The sequence below is a fragment of the Danio rerio genome, chromosome 15, assembly GCF_052040795.2.
Source record: "Danio rerio strain M-AB ecotype USA chromosome 15, GRCz13ab, whole genome shotgun sequence".
Lineage (NCBI taxonomy): Eukaryota > Metazoa > Chordata > Actinopteri > Cypriniformes > Danionidae > Danio > Danio rerio.
In genome coordinates, this window is record NC_141035.1 from 6,130,582 (window position 1) to 6,157,500 (window position 26,919).

The following is a 26,919-nucleotide window of genomic DNA, read 5'->3' on the forward strand; positions in this document are numbered from 1 at the left end:
CATTTAATCACATTTTTTTGCTTCAAACATTGACCATCTCAATTTTCTTTATTCAGGTTCTCCCGTAATCTCTCCTGAAATTAACATCTAACATCCGCCTTTACCATCTTCGTCCTTGTAGTTGGGTTCATGCTAGTGCTTTCTGTTGCCAGTGTGTAGATTGTATGGGGTTTATTCAGTAAATGTGCTTCTGCCTTGTGTGATTTGCTCATTTTAATATTTCCCTTTCTTTTTGTTAGAGAAAGCCAGCTGAGGAGGAAGAGCAGGTAAGTCTTTTTTCTTTTAATAAAAATGTCAAGCTAGGCTCATTGCATTGAAATTAATTCACGCCTCCTCCTGAAGTGACTTGCGAAGCGCCTTCACAATTTGCAATGCATTAAACATCGTTTTCCAGCCGTGCTTCATTCTCGAAATGAATGGTTTGTCTAAAGAGATGTATACAAACTATATAGTATACTATGACCAGGGATGCAATCAGTCAGCGCAGTCGTCCCTCTATAGTAAAAGGAGACATTTTGTGTCTGGTGGTTTGTTTACTTGCAGGAGTTCCATTGGCATTTTCCTGCACAATAATTCTGATCTATCGAAAAGCAGTTTAGGAAATACGTTCAATGACATCTGGCCTATGAGTGATGTGGATTACGTCACATGACTGCATTTTGGTTCTTTTCAACTGGTTCGGACCAAAAGCAATCAGTGTGGTGTGAAAAATGGCAGTAAAATGCTACAATGCATCATTTGTTGCCTTTGGTCCAGACCAAATGAAGCGAACCACAGATGTGAAAGCACTCTTACACGGCATGATTCTGAATGGCTGACAGGTCCAGATATTTAGCATGCCATGTATCTTAGGGTGTCAGCGACTCATCTGTGATTGTCTTAGGGTGCTTTCACACCTACACTTTCGTTTTGGAACGTGTCTCGTTTGCCCAGTTAGGGCGGTTCGTTTGGCATATGTGAACAGGGCAATCGCGCTCTGTTCCGCGCCAAAGTAATCGCTCCGAGATCGCTTGAGTGAGGTGGTCTCGGCTCGATTGAAATGAACCCTGGAGCGGTTCGATTGCAGTGAGAAAGCGATCCGATCCGAGCGCGCTTATATCACAGTGTTTTATGGATATGTAATAGGCATACGGCTATATGAAGAGAGAATTATGAGTAGGGCGGGAAGTTTCGCGAGTCTCCGGATGCCCGCAAACGAGTGATGATCTCCCGGTAATCTTACGTCTCTCTCCCAGTCCTCAAATAGGCATCGTTGCGCACCCTTCTCACCCCTCCCCACCGCATCTCTCCTGAGACACGTCACACGCGCGCACCCTGTCAATCACCACCAAACCACCACCTCCCTGACAGCTGAGCGGGACGCTGCAAAATAAACCCTGACACTCTGACCAATGTAAGGAGAGTTTACTCGCACGTGACTTGTTTTAGCTCTTTTGGTCCGATTAGAAACTTTGCAATGTGAAAGCGAACCGCTCCAAGAGCAAAGAGCAACAATGTAACAATTTTAATCTCTGTTTCGGAACAACTGAATCGATTCACAGGTGTGAAAGCACCCTTAGATTATGTTTTTGATAGCTCTCACTGTGCGATTGTTACACGCATGAACGAGCACCGATTTGCCTGCGATTTCTCAAAACCTGTCGGCGAGTCAAAATCCTGGCAAAAATCATCCAGTCTGAACTCGGCATTAGGATACTTTTTGTTTCACTTTTCAGTAAAACGTGAGTCTTAATGTACAGATCACGTAGACCAGTGAATCACTGACCTAAACTCAACACAATTGTGTTTTCAAAAGCAAACGTAAGAAAGTGTACTGTGATCTCGGGTTGGGCGATGTCGACCAATTTGGCATTGTACAATGTCTAATGTGAAACATCGCATCGTAGGCGGCGGTGAATTAATTATTTATGAACAATTAATTAATTAATTCAAAGCGAATAATTATTTGTAGCCTACCATTTCAACTACCTGACCCGCATAGTCTTTGTTTTACCCATAAACAAATCATTAACAAATAAAGATAAGTTACACACAAATTACCACCTGTCAATCACTTTTTCCACGGGAGTCTGGCATGAATAGGCAGAGTGATCTGTGTTGTTATAACTACGCCAAGAAACCACAACCAACAGCAACTAACAGTATCTGAGGTTTTTGCTAAAATTACAAACGTTAATTACAAGCGTAAAAGCAAAAGATTGAAGCAGTGTACTGATGCTGTTACCTGATAGATTCAAAAGACCGAAGAGATATTAGATAGAGACAAGATTAATTAAATATCACGTTTAACAACTATAGTGAGACACCATCCAGCAGTACATCCTTGATAAACGGTCTGACGTGCACTGCTCTCTGGAGTTTTGTGCTTTAAGTCGGAGGCTGATTAGCGTACCCAATTCACCTGGAGCACCAGGAGGAAAACCCAAGCGAACACAGGGAGAACATGCAAACTCCACACAGAAATGCCAACTGACCTAAAAAGGCTTGAACCAGGGACCTTCTTGCTGTGAGGCGATTGTGCTAACCACCCAAGAGAATTTCTCTTTAATGGTATATAGTACTTAAAATTGCAGCCAGTTTGTATGCCAATTTACAGATAGCATTGGTAATTTTACAGAGTATTGAATATAATTTAAAATACCAAAAACGAATGTAAAAAATACATCATTTTCTGTAATACTATTTTTTATTTTTTAATGTTACTCTTTCTGTGATTCACAGGAAGAAGCAGAAGGAGATAAGGTAAGACTGACATTTATATTCTTATTTTATATATATAAAAAAGCATTTGGCAGTTGTGTTTTTTGTTCAAATGATTTTTTTTTAAATAATAAGTGAAATATTTGCTCTTACTAAGAGGGAGACTACAAATGTGTACAAAAAGACGACAATTAAATATATGTATAAGATTGTGGAGAGCATTGTGTAAACATTGGAAGTTATTCTCTCTTTCTGCTTATCTATAAAATAATTGACAGATTGTCAGAGTTTGTGTTGAGCTTGAAATATCAGTTTTGTTTTGTTTTTTTTTACAAAGATGATTACAATTATTTACATCTGGTTCTTGCAACAACAAAAAACCTGCATACTCAGTTTTTTTTAATTTGCAGATTAACGTGCAGTGAAACGAAATGATAATTAACAAATGCTGCTGTTCACACTTCATTGTTTCAGGTTGAGGACAACCATCTGGTCTCAGAGGTGATTTTTGTTCTAGAATAAACTGATTCTAGATCTGCAGTGTGTTTGTAACACTTGTATTCTCCCCATTCACATTCCTTCTTTTCTCACTGACAAGATTGATTTTATATAATTCAATTTTTGCATCTACAGTGCATCTGGAAAGTATTCATAGTGCTTCACTTTTTCCACATTTTTTTTATGTTAGAGCCTTATTCCAAAATGGATTAAATTCATTTATTTCCTCAAAATTCTGCACACAATATCCCTTAATATGTCAATTTTAATGAAAAGATGTTCAATAGGATTTAGGTCTGGGCTCTGGCTGGGCCACTCAAGGACATTCACCGAGTTGTTGTGAATCCACTCAGTTGCCCCAGTCTGAGGTCAACAGCACTCTGAAGCAGGTTTTCATTCAGCATGTCTCTCTACATTGCTGCATTCATCTTTCCCTCTATCCTGACTAGTCTTCCAATTCCTGCTGCTGTAAAACATCCCCACAGCATGATGCTGCCATCACCATGCTTTACTGTAGGGATGGTATTAGCCTGGAGATGAGCTTTTGGCAAATTTGAGGCGGCTTTCTTTGTGCCCTTATACTAAGGAGTGGCTGCCATCTGCCCACTCTACCATACATGCCTGGTTGGTGGATTGCTGCACAGATGGTTGTCCTTCTGTAAGGTTCTCCTCTCTCCACAGAAGATTGCTGGAGCTTAGACAGTGTGACCATCGGGTTATTGATCACCTCCTTGACTAAGGCCCTTCTCCCCTGATTACTCAGCTAAGATGGCCGGCCAGCTCTAGAAAGAGTCCTGCTGATTCCAAACATCTTCCACTTATTGATGATGGAGGCCACTGTCCTCATTGGGACTTTCAGAGCAGCAGACATTTTTCTGCACATTCCCTAGCCTTGTGCCTTGAGAAAATCCTGTCTTGGAGGTCTAAAGACAATTCCTTTGTCTTCATGCTTGCTTTATGCTTTGACATGCACTTTCAACTTTATATGGACAGGCGTATGCCTTTTCAAATCATGTCCAGTCAACTGAATTCACCACAGGTGAACTCCAATTAAGCTGCTAAAAGTATCTCAAGAATGATCAGTGGAAACAGAATACTTATGTAGATGTGATTTTTCAGGTTTTTTATTTTTAATAAATTTGCAACAATTTCAAAAAAATCTTTTTTTTCACATTGTCATTATGGGATATTGTGTGGAGAATTTTAAGGAAATACATACATTTAATCCATTTTGGAATAAGGCTGTAATGTAAAAAAGTGTGGAAAAAGTAAAGCACTAGGAATACTTTCCGGATACACTGTATAAGTGCCTCTCATTTGCTCTCCACAGCCTCTCGTGAATCATTTGCATTGGATTTTGCGCATGTTTTGTTTTCCTTCATCCTTTCTCTTCCAGGTGTCATGGAGGTTTCTTAAAGCCTCACCTGAGATGTTCTCCATCAAAATGGAAAACAGATTTCCCTTGTTTCGGAGCTGGTTATTAATAATCAGTTTTATTCTGAAAGAATGAGTTGAGAAATTAATTGTTTTTCTAAAACCAGACGTTTTATTATTTATGTGAGAACATAATGCTATTTCATTTGAATTGATCAATCAAACAAATTACATCAAATAAAGTAATGTATGTGTTGGATCAAGTACAAAAATCATTGGAATAACAGTTGTTAAAACCATCCAATATTAAACCATCCAATAAAAGTTTCAAACCATCCAATGTTGCGCTACAATTCATATAAAAAATATTTTTAAAATATACAATTGTTTTAATTAGTATTAGTAATAGTACTGAATGAAAATCAGATCAATGGGTTGAATGAAATACACTGGAACCGAAAAGTACTGAATTTAGTTCTGTCATTTCTTCTACTTTTGTGTTAATTTGGCATGTTAAAGCTCCCTTTTCTGTCCCTTCTTTTCTCTCTGTCATGATTACCAGCGATCACTAACCACCAGAGGTCGCTGGAAAACATTTACACTCAGTTAACTACAAATCTGCCATGTTATGGACTACAACACCCAGTCATGCCACACACACACACACACACACACACACACACACACACACACACACACACACACACACACACACACACACACACACACACACCGGTTCCAGATCCAGACTGATTACACGCAACAGCTAAACAATACTCAGCACATGTGTGTTGACCAGAGGGGTTTAAATAGACCAAATAATCAGTGTGTGAGCAGTTTCAGCTGTGAGTGTAATCAGTCTGGATCTGGAACTGGTTGTGTGTATGTGTGGCATGACGGTGTTGTAGTCCATAACATGGCAGATTTGTAGTTCTATGAGTGTAAATGTTTTTCAGCGACCTCTGGTGGTTAGTGATCACTGGTAATCATGACACTCTCCCTCCTGTTTTTTTCTAGGCAGAAGATGAATTGGTGTCTGAGGTAACTTGGTTTAGATGACCAAAGATTCTATATAACTTGTAGTTGTGATTTGGGTTTTCTCCCCTCATTTCACCACTGATTTTCCTTCTTCATTCCTCCTTTTAACCTCTCGTTTCACTTCTCTCCTCCAGCTGCCGTCTGCCAGTCTTTTTCTTCTCTCTCCATCTGTTTCTCCAGTTGCATGTTTCTCTCATTCCCTCTTTTCAGCTTCAGTACTCCTACTCTTCTCATCTGATATACAATCTGTTCTCTTCTCTAGGAGGAAGAAGAACTTCGAGAGCTTGAGGTAGATTAATGCATGTTTGAATTTTTCTTTCTCTTCTTCCGCTACCTCTGTGTTTAAAACTCAACCCAGGCTCATTGGTAATACATGTCTACATTTTTGTGGAATGTAAAATACATTGCTCCAGGTATTCTTGCTTCATATTTTGGATTAGGGTGCTGAGGGTGCTGTCCACATTTTTATAAATCTGAAATTAGAGTAAAATTAGTTGTGCGTTTCAGATACTTGTAGACCAGTGAACCACTTCCCTAAACCCAAGAAATGGTGTTTTCTAAAACAAAACAACAAGAAATGTGCACTGCAACTATTTAGTTTTACCGTGATTGATGTTATATCTTCTACCATGCTTCACCGGACTTAGGGTGCTTTCATATCTGTAGTTCGCTTCATTTGGTCCAGACCAAGGGTAATAAATGATACATTGTTGCATTTTCTGCCGTCTTTGGGCCGTTTTTACACCACACTGCTGGCTTTGGTCTGAACCTGTTGAAACGAACCAAAATGCAGTCATCTGACAAAATCCACATCTCTCATTGGCCAGATGTTGTTGAACATATTTCCTAAACTGCTTATTGATTGGTCAGAATTCACGTGCGGGAAAATGCCAGTGAACTCCCGCAGGTAAACAAAACCTTTTACTCTGGAGGGACGACTGCGCTGGCTGATTGTATCCCTGCTTTAGACAAACTATACATTACGAAAATGAAAGCGCGGCCGCGGCTGGAAAACAGTGTTTAATGCATCGCTCGTCACTTCAGGAGGAGACGTGAATTAATTTATCTAAACTGCGACATGGTCATCTTGCGTAAATATTACCAACGATCCATCAGGTAATGTTTTCCCCTCTCTCTCTCTCTCTCTCTCTGTACGAACCGCTCCAGGGTACGTTTGAAAGCGTACCGAGACCACCTCTTCAAGCAGGTCTCGGTACGCTTATTTGGTCCACTTTTGGTGCGCACTCGAGTACGATTGTTGCATTCTCACCTGCCCAAACGAACTGTACCAAAAGGGGAAACGAACTCTAGTGCGATTCAATCGAACTAAATAAGGCAGGTGTGAAAGCACCCCTAAACTCGAGCATTCTGCATCGTACAATGTGAGCTACCAAGCAAACTGACCAAGCCAGAAAAATTGTCAATGTAGAGAAAGATAGCTAAGGCAAACATTGTTGATTACAAATCATAGATATGTTAAGTAGTTTTGTTGTATTTATTTGGTGTTGTGCAAAGAACTGCATGGAAATCAAACTTTATTTGTTAATAATGGCCTTGTGAATGTCATTAGTGTGAAAAGTAACAAAAGTTTTCCCATCTCAGGTTCACTTTGCAGTCAGTTTACCGGCCTTAACCGCACCCTGTGGTGGGGCCATTGACTTTGGCATTGACTACACTTCCACGTAGTGTTCATTTTACCTCAAAACTGCAGTCAAACATTTTTGTATGTCCAATGAGCCTGTGTTGCTGAAATCTTTTCACTTGTACTTTTACATGTCTTGGACCAAACTTAATCTACTGTACTTTCAAACTATTTTAGTAGAGTTGGATAGACACTGAAAACACATTATCAGCAAATATAAATGTCTAAGGGTGCTTTCACATCTGTAGTTCGTTTCATTTGGTCCGGACCAAGGGTAATAAATGATACATTGTTGCATTTTCTGCCGTCTTTGGGTCGTTTTCACGCCACACTGCTGGCTTTCAGTCATCTGACAAAATCCGCATCTCTCATTGGCCAGATGTTGTTGAACATATTTTCTAAACTGCTTATTGATTGGTCAGAATTCATGTGTGGGAAAATGCCTATGAACTCCCGCAGGTAAACAAACCGGCAGACACAAAATGTCGTTTTTACTCTGGAGGGACGACTGCGCTGACTGATTGTATCTGCTTTAGACAAACTATACATTTCGAGAATGAATCGCGGCTGCGGCTGGAAAACAGTGTTTCAATGCATTGCACTTCAGGAGGAGGCATGAATTAATTTAGCTAAACTGCGACATGGTCATCTTGCGGAAATATTACCAACGATCCATCAGGTAATGTTTTCCCCTCTCTCTCTCTGTTGGTAAACCACTGTCAATAAATATTTTTCCTCCATATCCCATAATGCACAGCGCATCGGCCTACGGCAGCTGGATTAGTCCAAAAGGCGCTGTACTTTTTGCGGTTCGACTTGTTTTAGTACGGATCATATTCTCACCACAAGCGAACTGCTCCAGGGTGCGTTTGAAAGCGTACCGAGACCACCTCTTCTAACAGGTCTCGGTACGGTTATTTGGTCTGCTTTTGATGCGCACTCGAGTACGATTGCTGCATTCACACCTGCCCAAACAAACGGCACCAAGATTGAAAACAAACTTTAGTGCGATTCAGTCGAATTAATAAGGCAGGTGTGAAAGCACCCTAAGACTCCAAATATTCCAGTGTGTGTTGTACAAAGATCTGATCACGTACATAAACACTACTTAGTAGGGATGGGTACCAAAACTCAGCTTGGTATTGGTGCTACATTTTGAAAGACCGAAGTATTGATAAGCTCTAATGGTTAATGGTTCTGCTATCAGTACTGGAGAATTATTGCTGAATAAACATTACTTACAGTAGCACAAATTAACTGATGAACCTTTTCTGCCACCAGTCAATCACCTAAATTAGTATAACATTAATAGTTAAATAAACACACATTCGATTACAATGAAAACAGTATTTTTTTTTCTGCAGTAGCCTAAATACATCTTAAACATTAAAAATGCTTTGACATTAGTGATGGGTCGTTTATGAACAATTCGTTCATTTTGAACGAATCTTCAATAGGACTCGGGAACTACGAGTCCTCTCAGGGAGTAATTCGTTCATCTGCGCGTGCGCACATTTGTGCAGGTTGTATCGTTAATTTCAAGTCTTCATCACATTGGCAGAAGCCAATCATATGCGTTTAGAGCCGGAAAAAGAATTGATCCGCTCCCCTCTCGAGTCCTCTATCGGGTCTGAGTCACTCGTTCATCACGGGCCAATCATACGCGTTTAGAGCCGGAAAAAGAATTGATCCGCTCAGCTCTCGAGTCCTGTATCGGGTCTGAGTCACTCGTTCCTCACGGGCCAATCATACGCGTTTAGAGCCGGAAAAAGAATTGAACCGCTCATCTCTCAAGTCCTCGGGTTTGAGTCATTCTGTCACGTAAACAACGAACGATCATGGCTCCTATCGGCTCAGACTGTGCATTGATTAAGATTATATGTGACTGTCAGTGTAACGTGAATGAACCCCTGACATTTAAAGATATGAAGAGGTGAGCTGAGCAAAGAGACAACAATACCTTCAGACAAAAGAGCAGGGAAACAGTGAATTATTATTTTCTCCTTCTTATAGTATTCTAGTTATGACTTATTTGTCGTGTGATCAACCTTTTGGGCTAGTTGTAGATGTGATTGGAAGCAATTCATAACATTTTAATAATATTTTGGCAAATTGAACCAAATGAACGAAATGACTCAAAAAGATTCGTTCATCTCGATGAACGAGACTCAAAGATCAGTAAAGTCAGTAAAATGGTCCGAACTTCCCATCACTTTTTGACATTACTGTCTGTATTTACAAATATAGCCTATGATAAACTATGCTTATTAAGGAATTATAAAAAAGGCTTATTTTTGCATTGCAAGATGCTCCAATATTGTATTAAAAACCCTATAACTCCCAAAACACTGTTGACTCATTTATGTGAATGCGTTAATGAAAAATCATAATCATTATTTTTTTAACGGCATTTTGCAACTCAAAGAGGGTATTTTAAACTGCAGGGAGCACAATAAACCAGGAAAGATCTTGACATTCACGAATGTTGATTTTTCTCCAGAATAATGGTTGAAAACAGAGTCGTTTTCCTTCAAACCATTGTACATTGTTTTACAGGAAACAAATATTTATTTGTTTTACAATTATTGGTTTCATTTTATTTTACATTAAATGCAAAGGCAGGGAGAACATGCAAACTCCACACAGAAACGCCAACTGAGCCGAGGTTCGAACCAGCGACCTTGTTGTAAGGCGACAGCACTACCTACTGCGCCACTGCTTCGCCCTAATTCTGTTCAATTTGGCTTTTTTTCTATAAAAAACACAACAAAAAGTACAGATAAAGTACTGAACCGAAGTGGTATCGATAAAAGTAGTAATACCATTAAAAACTTAACGATAACCATTCCTACTACTCAGTGTGTCAAAGCATGAGCACTAACCACTAGATCAGCATTTCTCAATCCAGGTCCTCATGCTCCACCGCACTGCACATTTCCTATATATTTTTCTTTTCACTTCAGATGTTTGTCCTAATTCAACAATAAGTGCCCTACAAAGTGAACTCCACAGGCTATTCCACCATGATTTCAGTTTGAAGGAGCCCATATGTTTCATTCAAATGGCATTTTAGAGAATGTGCTGTGTGAATGTATTTTGTCATGGTATTTAATTTTTTTTTATAATATATATGGATGTATATTATGTCACACTTCAAGTTTTCTTGGGTCTGTGTGTTCAAAAAGTGGGCGGGGCAATGTTTTGTTCAGCCAACAACTAAACGGCTAATGACCAGAATGGATGGCAAATCATTCTGGTGAACTGGCAAAATGATTTACAATTTATTTTGATGGTCCTTTTGTTGAATTAAGTTACATTGCATCTACATGCCATCTAATTCTCATTAGATTAAAGGTGCAGTAGGTGATTGTCTTCAGAAGCATTTTTTGTTGTGCTGGTTGAAAGTCTCTTCACAGTCCAATAGTAATGATTAAAGTTAATGATCTAAATGTATTTATATGTATTTTTATATTTTGGGTAAGGCGTAAAACTAAAAAATGTTCATCCAATTAAATAGAGTCAGACCGATATCTCTCATAATTCCGATAAGTAGCTCAGACTGTCTGTCAGCAAATACAGATTTGAACAACTGCGCAGCCGTTTGTACGCAGATCCGCCAACCGCTGTTGGTGCCGTGCATTCACGAGAGAGGGCGCACGCTCGATCGGTGAAAACCTGCTTGATCAAAACTTTTTAAAAGCCTAAATCAATATTGGAGTTACCTTTGCCTGATGGAGAAAGGATGAAACATTGGCTGAAGGATTTCTCTTAGACAGGTCATGTTTTGTTTTAAAACTATTTTAGCTTCAAGGAAAGCCGATGTAACGTTAGATGTTGATACAAACGGGTTATATCTTCACAGAAGTGATGTTCAGCCACTCAAATCTTCCGATAAAAGATTGATAACACTTTTCAGTTTCATAAGGGACCTTTTACAGCATCGATATTGTAGATTTTAATTAAACAACAAAACACAAGTAAATAGCGCCATTCCGCCTAGTTTCTCCCTATATTGTTTACCATGCAAGTCTAAATATTCACTCTGAAATCGCATGTCAGTTTGGCCAACACAATCTCACGGCAATTCGTAACTTTTTCATTTAGTGGCTAATTCATATGAATTCATACGATCTAATTCGTAAAATTTAGTACGATTTGCTCATCCCCCAACGATGATTGGGGTTAGGTGCCACGCCTCCTTTTTAAAATCGTACCATTTCGTACGACTGAACTCGTACGAATTCGTATGAATTAGCCACTAAACTGGCAAAATACTTACGTTTTCTTGTGAGATCAGGCTGGTTTGGCTTGCTCGCCACCGAGCAAACACTAGTCGCTTTTAACACATGAGAGAGGGTTCTTTTGCTGTGCTCGTGTTTAAGGAGGCGTGGCTCTGGATGACAGGGGTGGGACTTTGATTCAGAGATTTATGCTAAGCTGTTAGCATTGTAGATCACCTACTGCAACTTTGAGGCCCAATCCCAATTCTATTTTTGTACCCCTACCCCTTCCCAATACTTTCGAAAATCATGATCGTAATGTACATATGCCTGCCTAATATCTGATGGCCAGAAAGTGATTAATTTTTTATAAATTGTTAAAATTTTGGTATTTGTGATGCAGCAAGTCCAGAGACCGACGTGTACATTATGATTTCATATAAAATTTACTTTTATGTGTGATAGGACTAAAAAGTAGTCATAAACAAACATTTTCTCAGTTCAAACGAGTGGCAGCTTGAAACGGAAACAGTATTCCATACGTCACCGATACGTAACAAGCGGATAGGGGCTCTTTAAAAAAAGGGTCATGCAAAATTTGTAGATCGTTGGGGCACGAGGACTGGGATTTAGAAACGCTGCACTAGAACATTTTATATGTGGCATAAACTCACAACACATTCTGTCCACATTTAGTTGCTGTGAACTTCTCTCCATGAAAATCCTCTACTCCTTATTTCTTAATTTTCTGCATCTCTCCTTCTTCCATCATCATTCCACATCTCACTTATGTTACAGGAGCAGAAATCATGGACGTTTTTTTTCCCTTTCTTTGTTGTGGAAACACACATACATATTAATTCTAACTCTCTTCCACTTTCTGTCCCCCCTATAATTACTTCTGTTTGAGTGCATCATAACCTTCTCCTCCTCCAGTAGCTTCTTTTACACAAATACACTGATGCCGTTTTCTATTTTCATGTTGAATTCCTTCATGTACAGGAGGAAGAAGAACACCCATCAGAGGTAGTATAGAACATTTCAGCTTGTTTCAGCATGTTTTGGTCGCTGGAGGACAGGTACACCATTGCATGCCATCAGTTATGTTTGTAATCTGAAGACTGGCTAGATCAGTGGTTCTCAACTAGGCTCCCAGGGCCCACAAGGGGGCGTCAGCACACTTTCAAAGGGGGAAGTATTGCTTACTGTAGAATGAAATGTCAAATGTTATGGACAATATAATAATAATGATAATAATTTCTATCTTGTAAAAATATTATAAATGATTATAATTGTATTATGAATATAATAATATGACATATATAACACAATAATGTTCTGTCTGTTGCTGTATGTGGGTAAAAACAACAACCATATACCACAAAATCGGTTTTATTTATATATATTTATGGGTTTTACGGTACATTCATTAAATGTTTATTTTAATAAAAAGTGAAATGAGCATTATAGCATAATAGTCAGCAACAATTGTGGGACAGAATGTGGGTTTGGGTTCAGGTTTAGGTTTCAGAAACTGTCCTGTAGTCAGAGTTGTTGAGATCCACTAGTCCAGATAGTCGGATCTAATATTTACCTTTTATAATGGTGTCACTGATTTGCTTGTTTATGTTTCTCACTGTTGTTACTATTCTTAAAGCTGCTGCAAGTTATCAACTTTCATATTTTTTTTAATTAGATTATTTAATAATAGGTCAAGAAAAAAAAAAACGGTCCCAAGAAATCACACAAAGATGTGGAGAAGATCTTACTTATTGGGCCTTCATGGCCCAACTGTACCTGGATTTATGAACTCACACTCCTCTCAACTGCACTTCCCTGGTGATTGCCTCTGAGAAAGGACCTCCCTTCTTAGAAACGGGGCACCATCTTACACCCGCACCCAGATCTCTGGAACCTCCACGTATGGCCCATAGATTCAGCAAGGAGGACTTAGATAAGAAGACAGAGGCGACCCAGATGCCTGATGTCCTACTAAACGGACATGCCAGATGTGTTATCCTTCTTTCAGGATTAGCTGGAGTGAAGGTTGTAACCTTACACACATTAAGTGACTGCCATATCTGCTTGCCATGTCACAGTGAATGGCAGCATGCTCGGGAAGCATAATCTCATCATTCAATTTCTCAGAGGCTTGAGGTGATTAAATCCCTTCTTATGCCCTCTTGGGACCACTCTGTAGTAGATAGATGCAGCTTGGAGGACTTAAGTGACCTATCGGCTTTGGTGGTCCCTAACCAGGCTATGCCATTTATCATTAACCAGGTTATGTGCCAAAGATCCTACCACACCCTTTCAAGTCCAGGTTGTGAACCTGCAAGGGCTGCCTGCAGAGGAGGCAGACCCAGCCCTTTCATTGCTATTCATGCACTGCACTTTTATGTGGACCGCACTCAGGGCATAAGCCTCCAAGCAGCTTTTTTCTGTTATTGTTGGCAGAAGGGAAGTGCCATATTAAAGCAGAGGCTGGCCCACTGATTAGTGGATGCCATCGCCCTCACATATTATAGCCAGGGCGAGCCATATCCCATGGAAGTGAGAGCACACTCAACCGTGTGAGGAGGCGTTGCCACCTCTTAGTTGTTAGAGGGATGTGGTGCCTCTCTAACAGACATCTACAGAGCTGTGGCCTAGGCGAAAGCTAACGCATTTGCTGATTGTACAATCAGTGTAGCTTGTTTCCTTCAGGTACCTGGGTAGCTTGCTGCGCCATTCTCTCTAACCAGAAGATGTGTGCGAAGATGCCCCATCTGGTGATGCATAAGGGGTACTTCTGAGGCCCCCAACACTAGGGGCTAGGTAAAAAACTCCTATGACCCCGTAAATTCTAGATAATTCCATATTCTGGTAATTAAGTGTCTGGGGTCATTGGAAGGTTGTGCTACACTGAATCAAGCCAATGACCTTTGATGTTAACCCAATGAGAGTCTAGGTGCACTCACACTATACTATCCAAATTTTGCCCAGGCATGTTCCGGGTTCATTGGACAAGTGTGAGTGCTCCGAATTCAGCCCAGGTATGGCTACGTTGGCCGGCCATGGCCCGATTGGAAGAGGTGTGCCAAAACACGGTTCAGTTGGGCTTTGGCCTGATACGCTTGTAGTGTGAGTGCAAAGCGCACCAGAGCCCAAAACCGAAGACGCGATGTCACTTTTAAGGGACTGTTTTATATGGATTTATTAATCATTCCTACTTTTTAGTGAACACAAACTGTCGTAGCTTATTAAAGGGTCACGAAACACCAAAACACATTTTTTGAGCTGTTGACAGTCGTATATGTGTCCCACACTGCTAAAAACACTATTAGGACACCTATATTTCACTAAAAAGTGTAAATTGGTTGTTTTTGCGTTATTTCAAGCAAATTCGAACTTCCTGTTTGAAACGAATTTTTGAAGCTGCGTCACGGTCATGACATAATAGCGTGTATTCCAGCGTGCAGACTGGGCGTCTGTGCCAGAGTGAGTCTTATTACGTCTTACAGTGTGATGCATTAATGCATGAGTAAGGCTTGGTTCAAACCAATCAGCGCGCTCTATTGTGCAACTTCATTAATATTCATTACTGTCACAGTGTTGACGGCAAAGACGCCACGTTGTGTTGGCAAAACAAGCGTGAAGTGTTGCTTTTATAGTTTGCTGCAGTCAAGTTTCGTTTTCATTTTCTCTCTGTGAGAGCTCAGACTCATGTGTGGATTAACAGTGTGCGCGACAACAATAACTTACGTGTCTAAGGAGGATTATTGTTTACCTGAGAGCTGTTCTCATCTGCAAACGCTGAGATTGTAGTCTCCTCTAAATAAAGACGTGGCTCTAGTTGCTGGTGATTGTCCTGTCTCTACAGATTTGGTAAGTGAGCGACCAGTGCTCTTTGTTTATTCAGTTCGTATTTTATTCGTATCAAACAAACTGTTAGCACTAACAGTTACAACCAAACTATAACCTCGTGTTGGATTTTGTGACCGGTATATCACACGCGGCTTTCTGACGCTACCTGCCGTGTGTATCTAAGTTTCCGGGAAATGCTGAGTTTTTTTTTTCTCTCATTCGCTGTGCGGTATCAAACATTGCATGAAAAATACACGCTTAGAGCAGTTCCTCGAATCAAATATCTCGTTTGTCGGGAGGGACATTAATGAATTCCCTGAATGAAAGAGCCAAACTGCAGTTAAAGTCCACCATTTAATTATTTGGCAAATAATTCGACAACAGATGTCCATGTAAACACAGTCACATTGTCAGCTGTGGGTGTGTGTTTTGACTCTGAAATTCAGCGCGCCCAAATAGACACTCCCATACTAAGCCGCTTTTCTTCCTCCGACACTCCCCCCTAAACAGAGCTGGACACGCCCACTTTTCAGACTTTTTCCAAAGTAGAGGTGTGAAAACACCCTGCTGAAACGAGGGGGTTTCATGGCCCTTTAAATATGCAGTTGCACATCAGCCACCACCTTCAGCAAATCTTCTAATATGTGCAGCACAATGACCTTATGATAATTTATACTTTAAAAGTGCTGGATCTGGTTGGCAAAATATTTGACTGCGTGTCACTTCATCCCAAATGACTAAAACGATGTCCAATCTCCACTGTCCTAAACGACAGGGCTTCTCTTCCTGTTAAACTGAACAGTCGCATTATCGATGACGTAAGCATGCTCAGGTTCGAAAAGTAAAAGTAGTGTGAGTGCAGGCCGTCAGGGGAGAGAGGAGGGGGGACAATCACGTTTTGGCACGGTTGAAGACAACTGTACCTAGTGTGAGTTTGCCTTAAGTCCGGAACACACCAAACCAACCTGACTGAAGGAACGTCGAAACCCATTGGCCGATCGTCGGTGTGGTGTGTCCCGGACTATAGGTGTTCTTTATGAGCACCATCTTGTGATTCTAGGCAGGTTTCAGACAGTCATCCCAATTGGTGGGTATTTACATGCAGTGAGAAGACGTAGCATTAAGTGAACCTACTAAGGTTAAATTAGTCCTTAAGGAAAATTTCTTTGTTAATTTTCAACTGATAACGCAACATTACCTTGTCATCATATATCCAGATGGCCAAACAATGTTGGACTTTCAGTTTTTTTTTTGTTGTGTGGTCATTTTATGGAATTTACGCATGACTGTTTTGTTTATGGACCAGGATGGAGGATTATTGAAAGTACACAGAAAGGTTTACTGGACTAATGTAAACATAACGTTGATGCATTGAGAATGTTTTTCCAGATATTGAGCAAGACCATCAGCATGCAGTATCACACATTGATTTGAAAATGTTGTATTGAAATAAACAGGAAATTGACTTCTTCTGGATGGCATGGTTGATGTTCAGATGGAAACAAAATGCAGTGACTTGTGTGTGGAGTTGAAAAAACTGTTGTGACATCTTTTCCTGTTTTCTAGCATTGTGTCTGACTGTATTTTTAAGTGAGAATGTTTAAGATGTTTTACCCAGGCATGTCCAAACTCTGTCCTTGAGGGCCAGTGTTCTGTAAAGTCTAGTTCCAACCACAATCAGACACACCTGGGCTAGCTAATCAAGCTCTTACTAGGCTTTCTAGAAACATCTTTGCATGTCTCTTGAGGCAAGTTGGAGCTAAAATCTGCAAGACCCCAGCCCTCCAGGACCGAGTTTGGACACCCCTGTTTTAACCCTGTTTTACATTGTTTTAACCCTGTTTTACATTATGTTTGGGACATTTTCATCCACTCTAGGGTGCTGTTGAGTTACATCCATACATTGTAATACTTTTTTGAAATTGCAAAGCCATAACACCCTATAATTATGCAATCTTTATAGTTTGTGGTTTTCCCTGTTGGAAAGAGGTACACATAGTAATGTTTTCAATTGAACATCAGTTGCAGTGCAAAAAAAGCTTGGTGCTTTTTAATTTTTTAATTTTAATTCATCAAAATGAATTAAATTAATTTATTTTCTCAAAATTCTACACACAATATCCCATAATGAGAATGTGAAAAAGATTTTTTGAAATTTTTGCAACTTTATTAAAAATTAAAAAAACTTGAAAATCACATGTACATCAGTATTCACAGTCTTTGCCGTGAAGCTCTAAATTGAGCTGAGGTACATTCTGTGTCCACTGACCATTCTTGAGATGTTTCAGCAGCTTAATTGGAGTTCACCTGTGGTAAATTCAGTTGATCAGCCATGATTTGAAAAGGCATACACCTGTCTATACAAGGTCCCAGGGTTGACAGTGCATGTCAAAGTACAAACCAAGTATGAAAACAAAGGAATTGTTTGTAGACCTCCAAGACAGGATTGTCTCAAGGCACGCTGGGGAAGGTTGCAGAAAAGTGTCTGCTGCTCTGGAAGTTCTAATGAACACAGTGGCATCCATCATCTGTAAGTGGAAGATGTTTGGAACAACCAGGACTCTGAGCAACCGGGGGAGAAGGGCCTTAGTCAGGGAGGTGATCAATAACCCGATGGTCCCTCTGTCTGAGCTCCAGCGTTCTTCTGTAGAGGAGAACCTCACAGAAGGACAACCATTTGTGTGTAGCAATCCACAAATCAGGCCTGTATGGTAGAGTGGCCACTGAAGGACTCTCAGACCATAAGAAACAAAATTCTCTGGTCTAATGAGACTAAAATTGAACTCTTTGGAGTGAATGCCATGCGTTACGTTTAGAGAAAGCCAGGCATCGCTCATCACCAGGGTAATTCCACCCCTACAGTGAAACGTGGTGGCAGCATCATGCTGTGGGGATGTTTTTCAGCAGCAGGAACTGGAAGACTAGCCAGGATAGATGGAAAGATAAATCCAGCAATGTACAGAGACATCCTGAATGAAAACCTACTTTAGAGTGCTCTTGATCTCAGACTGGGGCGACGGTTCATCTTCCAGCAGGACAATGACCCAAAGCACACTGCCAAAATATCAATAACTTCACAACAACTCAGTGAATGTCCTTGAGTGGCCCAGCCAGAGCCCAGACCAGACCTCCTATTGAACATCTCTGGACAGATCTGAAAATGGCCGTTCCCTGTCGCTTCCCATCCAACCTGATAGAGCTTGAGAGGTACTGCAAAGAGGACTGGGCAAAAATTCCCAGAGACAGGTGTGCCAAGCTTGTTGACATCATATTCAAAAAGACTTGAGGCTGTAATTGCTGCCAAAGGTGCATCAACAAAGTATTGAGCAAAGGCTGTAAATACTGATGTACATGTGATCTTTCAGGTTTTTTATTTTTAATAAATTTGCAACCATTTCAAAATCTTTTTTCACATTGTCATTATGGGATATTGTGTGTAGAATTTTGAGGAAATAAATGAATTTAATCCATTTTGGTATAGGGCTGTAACATAAAAAGTGGAAAAAGTCAAGCGTTATGACCACTTTCCGGATGCACTGTACCTTGATAAATCAGAGAAAATCAAAATTAGCAGCTCAGCTCTCAGAACTACATGGAGTAAACAAAAACATAGTAATTGTATTTCTGCATGCATACTAAAATATGGTGTTATACTCCACAGAATCCATATAAAAGCTAGGAAGTAAGGTTTTGCACAGGCCTGAACTGGGTTAATGTTGCCAACTGATGATCAACATTAAACATTTACAAATTTGACCTCTCCCAAAAGGAAAAACCACCAACAATCAAGAATGCATGATTATATGGTGTCATGGCTTTGCAATTGAAAATTGTTGTTATAATGTAAATCAATAGAGCAAAAATTGCACAAACGGTTAATGAACGAGAACAAATTTAAATCTGATGTTGCACTAAAACAAACAATGCATCAAAGCCAATGTTACTAATCTTTCTCATGTCCAAGACTGTAAAAAAAGGTACAAATATATGAAGTACACAATTACAATTAATATTGAAAATAAGTCATTTAACTAATTCCATTTTACAATGTAATACTGAAAACAAAATGTGCATATTGCAGAAAATGTTTTCACATGAATTGATTTAGCATTTGACTGATTCAGAATGCTGAAGCTAACAATATCTAAATGACTAAATCTGGACTTTTCAGGTTGACTTACAATTCTTTTACATAGTCATAACAGACTTTTATTACTTAAACCTGAAAAGCCAGGATGCAACAACTTATGAATAATAGCCAGACCACTATAGAGCAAGCATTTATTGCATATTTAGAAAGAATATGCTAATAACTGCGTGATTGTTGTCATTCACAGGAAGACTAGTGCTCTGAAGCTGAGGATTTTGGATCTGGGTTTTCGCAAACACAGGTAATGCATACATCTTTGACACTTGGTGGCGCTGTAGGATAACATACCAGAAAAAAAGTCAATATTGGCCAGCGTGGTTAATCAAGAACATTTGATTGCTTCCTGTTAACAGTTATATTACAGGCAAACAGACTGAACAATTGATAAATGCACAAAACATGCCAAAGGTTTAGCTCTTAAATATTTAATAAATTTTAGATTAAATATTTAATAATATTAATGTTCAATTAATAATTTATTTTAACATGTATTGTACTGCTTTAATGAATAGTCCATGTGATTTGCAAATAAGCATGTAAACCGTATTCCCCGAAGCAATAACACAAAAGCTGGAAAATTACAAAAATCATTTCAATTTCAAAACCATCTCAAGTGCACATAGGGTTGTCAATTTTGACTGATTTTGAGCGAGCAATAATTCATCCTGACCAATTTGAGTGCTCTCTTGGACTTGTGAAATCTTTAATCTGATCCATATTTCTCAGTCTCAGTATTTATTTATTGGTTCCTCTACTTTCTATAGGTCAAAAAATAAATGCATTGATCAGCATTTGAATGTCGGGCATGATTTGTTGGTCCAGAATGAATCTTTTTTATCATCTAACCCGCTATTCAATGATGTTATTTTAATAAATCAAAAGCTTTATTTAAATGCATGTATCAAAAGTGTTAATACATTTGTATTCTGTTTTAGGATTTCATAGGAAACATATAGTACATTTGAGTGCTGATCACTGCTACTGTCACACTCTGACTTGGATAAAAACATCCAAAACATTCAAATTAAAACAAAACATTAAAATTGAAGTATATTATCATACAGCCGAAATATGCTATGTAATACAGCGGTCAAAAATAGAGAACAATTTATGTCAGTAGTCTGTTTTTTACAGCCTGATCTCATGAGGAAACAAGCATTTTGCATTTTGTCAGTTTAGTGACTAATTTGTACGAGATCAGTCGTACGGAATTGTACGATTTTAAAAAGGAAGTGGGTACCAAACCCCACCCCTAACCCCAACCGTCATTGGGTGATGAGCAAATCGAACTTAATTATACGAATTAGATTGTACGAATTTATTCAAATTAGTTTCTAAATCAAAAAGTTACGAACTGCTGTGAGATTGAGTTGGTTTTTTATGGTAACTTGAAGGAAATCCTCTCAAAACTAGCTGTATTTTCATCAAGTTTTCAGAGCAGCTGATGGTAGTATTGGTAACCTTGTAATGTGAAATGCGTTTCCATTTCCAATTATTTACACTAACCCTTTTCACCAGTCCAAAACCAAAAACCTCTTTGTAAATTAAGAAATAGTGCCGCAGTAGGTAGGTTCGCGTGGGTTTCCTCCGGGTGCTCTGGTTTCCCCCACAGTCCAAAGACATGTGGTACAGGTGAATAGGGTTGGCTAAATTGTCCGTAGTGTATGAGTGTGTGTGGATGTTCCCAGAGATGGGTTGCGGCTGGAAGGGCATCCGCTGCGTAAAAACTTGCTGGATAAGTTGGCGGTTCATTCCGCTGTGGCGACCCCTAATTAGTAAAGGGACTTAGCCACAGGTGTCAAACTCAGTTCCAAAAGGGCCGCAGCTCTGCACAGTTTAGTTCCAACCCTAATTAAACACACCTGATCAAACTAATTGAGTCCTTCAGGCTTGTTTGAAACCTACAGGTAAGTGTGTCGGAGCAGGGTTGAAACTAAACTGTGCAGGGCTACGGCCCTCTAGGAATTGAGTTTGACACCCTGGACTAAGCTGACAAGAAAATGAATGAATGCTTCCATTACTCAATTCTCAGGCAAGGCTTCAAAATGTGCTTTGACACCGGGTGATGGAAATAAAACAACAACAACAAATTATTTAGTGGAAAAATAAATCAAATTAAAAACAGCAATGATTGTATCATGAAGAAAGTGATGTAAAAAAAATTACAACAATATTTCTGAAGGTTACCATAGTCAATGATTTGTAGGAAATGTACAGGTCCGTGGTTTGACTTAACACATTTGTAGTTACAGGGCATGTCGTTTTTTTTAAGGGGGGGGGGGGGGGGGGGGGGATGGATAAGTGACATTGTCAAACTTGAAAGAAACATTCTAGAAATCAAAGTAAAAACGACTTCTCTTGCTGTGTCTGAAAGTGTCATTTTTGTGGCTCGAACACCCTGCTGCCAAAGGGTTTCAGTGAACCTTGTAAATCAGAGAAAACTGTGAAGTTTGGCTGCCAGTTATATATGATTTGTCTGATATTTAAGGCATTTGCCACCAGGTGCAGATTAACACCAATAACTGGCCGTTTTCTGTAATTTTGATGTTTGTTCTTTTTTAAATCTCTAACTTAGGTCTTTACTTTTATTGTGATTACGTTTTTCTTGATTTTACATGTGAGTTGTCACAGTATCTTTCCAAGTTTCTTTCCAATAAACAAAACAAGATCCACTCACCCTCCCAGCCCACACCGCAGCGGTACCAAAGTCCACGCCATCCCACAAATAGCATTGCAATCAAGACAAACAACTAACAGAAGATATATACATACATATAAACATAAGATACACATATTTTAAACGCACACATAACTAATACAGGGAGGTGAGACACAGAGTACAGACACTATTGACAATTCTGGAGGTGATTAATAATGTAAGAGTAAAGAAATGGTTACGGCATTTCAGAACGACCATTCCAGATGTTTTACAATGCGGTCAGCCTGCTGGTTTGTCCATTCAAACTTTTTCATCACCACATGATTTCATAAAAAAGTCTACTTCATAGTTTATGCGTATTTTTTCTTATTAAATAAAAAGTTGATCTTACTCATCATATGTTTTTATGCGCATTTTCAAAATATATGCACGTCTTGGTGTTTCCATCAACCAATTTAACTCAAGTTAGTTTGAGTCAAGTTGCCTAAAAAAGTTGAGCCGATGTTTTTGTATTTTTATGTTCAAGTTTTTTTTGTTGTTATTTAAAAAAATTTTTTATGGACATGAAAAGCATGACACATAAGAAGAGCGAAATCAATCTAATGTTTAACCCTTGATGTTTTTATTTTATTAATGCACAGCCCAGTACACATACGCTGATGATGTGTTTTTGCATTTCAGCTTGAAGTGACACCCCACATGCCCTGGAGCCATCAAAAATCACCAAAAAAATAGAATAAAATACCTTCACCGCAGCTTTACCCGAGCCAAATGTGACACCACTGCAGCGGAGAATATGCACTCAGCACCCCAACTTCAATCCCCCGTGACAACTGTGCCTTATCCCATTACTGATGAGGCTGCAAAATGCCTTTTTACGCTTGAGTTGCTTCATCTTAAGTGGCGAGGTTCCAGTAAATTTAAAGGGATGTCTTTTTTTTTTCTTACTGTACATATAAAAGATAAACTAACATTGTGTAACTTTGTTCTGTAGAATCCCAAATAGTGCCGAACCACATGAATGTGCCGAAAAACAACACTTACAAATACCTCTCTGTGTCTTATATTGTGAAATACACTACCAGTGAAAGATTGGACACACTTTGGCCTCGTTTACACAGTTTTTTTTTTTCGATGCCCACTTCCTATTTGTTGCCTAAATCAGATTTTTTTGACCGTGCGTTTACATCAGGGGTCTCAAACTCAATTTACCTGGGGGCTGCAGGAGGCAAAGTCTGGGTGAGGCTGGGCCGCATAAGGGATTTCACAAAAAAAAGTCCTCAAATGTCATTATTAACAGTTTTAATTATTTCTTCTAAACATGAAGTGTCCTGAACATTAATAGAACATTGAGTGAAGATTATGAACAGTTCTTCTGAACATGGCATCTTTTGCCTACTCCTTGCTGCCAGAGACTTGACAACGCTTCTTTTCACAAATCTGAACCACATTTGTCTTTAGAGCGGAAGCAGTTGAGACCCTCAGTATGGCTTGAAGATGATCATCATTAAGTCTAGACCTGTACTTTGACTTATTGAAGTCCTAGGGAAAAAAGTGGGGGAACTCACTCAAAACTTCCATTCCCTCACCTAAAAAAAAGGCGTATATATGTATAAATAAAACACCCCCACCCCACTCCTGTCACATCAGTCTGTACCAGTCTGTATCTACCTATAATATCAACACAATCTCAGGCACGTGCACACGTAGGGCTCAACCTGTGCAGAGCACATGCTCTTTTTAGTCTTGCATAGAAAGTGCCCTTCCAAAATGATCAAAAGTGCCCCCGCGACGCGACACACCCTCGGTCCCGCCCTTCAGTAGGCGCGCGATAACACCGCTGATCAGAACGCGCGCGACAACGCGCATTGATTGACAAGCGTGCTATGTACGGATAGAATCAGCGGAGCGGGGAGCGCTCTCTCTCCCCGCTGCGCTGACTCTGTCAGTGTACATCGGTCGGCGCGGGCCACAAAATATTGGACTGAGGGCTGCAAATGGCCCGCAGGCCGCGAGTTTGAGACCCCTGGTTTACATGTTCTCTTAATTGTGACCCATATCTGATTCATGTGTTTACACTTGTCACACAATTTACCACATTGCGCATGCGTAAAGGCGGGCTCTAGCATCACCAGCCAAGATGGAAGAAATTGTCTTGCTTTTAGCTCTGCGAAATATGCGAAGTTCACCCAACTTGAAAATAAACATTTAAAATGAAGTTTTAAAATAAAATTTTGAGGCGGAGGAGGAGGGAAAGGGCTGTCTTTGCAGGTTGCGCCTATGGTTTATATATAGTGTCCTCCACTGACTCATCCAAAGGGCAAGAAGGCAGGTAACTTCTGTCGTTGAACACTGACCACTTTCCTCCTTCATGTTTCCTCGCATTGGCGTCTCCATATACGCTCTTCCTTCTTCGTCTACTATTGTCGCAAGTTTAATGACGTACAAAACAGAATGCCTTAATAAATCCGATCTGCCTGTTTACGTGTTAGTCGCATTGTCACATATCTGATTTATTTCCACATATGAAGGAGGCCTGAAATTGATCTCTGAATATCCAAATGCATGTGTTTTTTTTTTCGTGTTTACACGGTTATAGAACAGATCCAACCTTTGTCACATATCAACAAAAAATTGGAATCGGGTCACATTGAACTGGCAGTGTAAATGCGGCCTTTGCTAAATGCTAATTACATAGGATTAGTATTTTGACTTAACTTCAAATTGATAGGCTGTTTTCAAGGCAATCACATTAGCTAGCCTTATTTTGTTGACACTAACACAGGCAGGGACTTGATATCCCATTGTCCCTGAATACTGGAAATATAAAACCGTGCAAGGTTAAAGAAAAATGATCCAAATGACATCAGGTTAAACAAGAACCAACTTTGTATCTGTTTGTTTTCTGTAAAAGCCTGAAACTTTGAGAGATTTCACTTTAAAAAGCCAACATTGTCAATAAATGAATAAACTTTTTGTTTATGAAGTGATGGGCAAGCATTTTAAAATGGTTAAAAACAACCATCCCAGGCTCATTCTGAAAATGTACCTTTATATACATTTCTGGAGAGGGCCAAATACATCCCAGGAGATATATATATTTTTTTGTATGCAGTTTTTGCCTTCGTGAATCCACCAGAGGCAGCTGTGTACGCATTTTGAGATCTCAAATTTCTCTCTCGAGTGCCATTTGCGGCTGCTGTTCTCCGGTAAACCCACCAGAGGCCACTGTCGACTGACTGTTTGACTGACTGAATGACTGACCGATCAACTGACCAACCCTCCTCCTTCCCTAAACCCATCCAATTGTATTGATTGACCCGCCCACCTACTTCCCTAAACCCAACCAACAATTTTCAAAATCAATCCAGAAAAAAAAGCCCTCATCTGATTTTTAACACATTTTCACCCTATTATTTACTTATTTTTTTGGATTCTGTTATTAGCTCCTTTCACACAGTGATACTGGTAAATATCTGGAAAATTTCCGGAACGACTTTACCGGTAAATTCAAAACAGCACTGTTCGCACAGGCACGGACGTTACGGAAGTTTTCCGGAAAAGACCGTTTACACGTCCATTCCAAAATACCGGTAAATTCTGACATCATTTACCAGGATTGACCTCCAAACGGCTGCGCTTGTTTTTGTAAACATTTGACTACATTACAAACTCTGTGGATGGATCAGTATTGTGAACAGCTTCTATGAAAACGTATAGAGAAACACTTTCGCATGTCAAATGTTCACAATATATGTGTGTGCTGGCGCTCACCAGCTGCTTCACGTGCATACGCGTCAGAGCTTGGAGGTAAACAAACAATGGCTTATCATAAGTATTTTATCAATATTTTTTGCACAGTCGGCATTAAGAAGGAACATAGAAATGTCATCTGACTGACGTCTAGCAGCTAAATGTGTCTGGAAATATATTCACAGGCTTTTATTCTCATAAACCGTGCGGACGTGAATGCGTCTGAGTGTTCTGATTGACTAACTTAGACGTCTCATGTCAGCACGTTCTAGACGTGAACACTCTTTCCTGCAATCTTCCTTCTGCATTCACACAGTGCAGCATTTCGGCAAATTACCGGTAATGTTACAACTTCTCTTTCCCGAAAATAGCTGGAATGAATTTATCGGTATTTTTAAAAAGGGCCTGTTCACACATACAGACCTTTCCGAAAAATTGCTGGTAATTTTCTGGGAAGGTCTGTATGTGTGAAAGGGGCTATTGTCTTACTCGCTTTCTGGAATCATTCTTCACCAGACCCGAACCCTGTCGTCATGGTCAACTCCTCTATGCGCCTCAAGTCGGTCAACGTACATGGCGAGCTAACTGGTAACAGTGGGAAAGCTGTCTAAAAGCAGTCAGTTGGTAAGTGCAAAACGGAATGGCATCATACCACCTCATAGCGTTCATTTTAAAAATGAAATGCAGCCATACGTTCTTCTGGCTACATAATTTGCGATCTCCAGAAACGTTTATAGGGCTACGTTTTCAGAATGAGCTTATGTTGCAAACAACCTAAGCTAGTAGCTAGTTTTAGCTAGCTATGTGAACTTTTTCAGCAGAAGCACTTGACTAAAACAACCGTTTTAATATTTCAGTCTCTACATAACTGACGTTATATGCTGAAATATGAAAATAGTATTAAAGATTGAGCAGGTGTGTCTAAAAGTTGACTGGTGCAAAATTAAACTACACAATATGGTTCCAAGTTAAAGTTAAAATTAGACATTGATGCCGTAAAAGGACATTAGTCACAGTTCCCGCCTTTTTTCTGTCCATT

The 26,919-nt window shown here is 39.6% G+C and overlaps 1 protein-coding gene across 56 annotated transcripts in view; it reads left to right on the top strand.

The window, feature by feature from the left end:
• The window catches only part of sh3bgr (SH3 domain binding glutamate-rich protein), a 46,798-nt gene that overhangs the window by 19,731 nt on the left and 148 nt on the right, over positions 1-26,919 (top strand). For 4 of the 56 annotated variants that reach the window (XM_087282710.1, XM_087282723.1, XM_087282717.1 and 1 more), the window contains 8 exons: positions 240-266; positions 2,722-2,742; positions 3,175-3,201; positions 5,590-5,613; positions 5,873-5,899; positions 12,475-12,498; positions 19,656-19,709; positions 22,809-26,919. The exon at positions 22,809-26,919 is cut by the window's right edge and continues 148 nt beyond it. In XM_087282710.1, coding sequence (XP_087138836.1) covers positions 240-266; positions 2,722-2,742; positions 3,175-3,201; positions 5,590-5,613; positions 5,873-5,899; positions 12,475-12,498; positions 19,656-19,664 — 159 coding nt within the window. In that variant the 3' untranslated portion in view covers positions 19,665-19,709; positions 22,809-26,919. The remainder of the gene's footprint in view (positions 1-239; positions 267-2,721; positions 2,743-3,174; positions 3,202-5,589; positions 5,614-5,872; positions 5,900-12,474; positions 12,499-19,655; positions 19,710-22,808) is intronic. The other 52 variants (XM_087282712.1, XM_087282727.1, XM_087282720.1 and 49 more) reach the window with 28 other exon arrangements.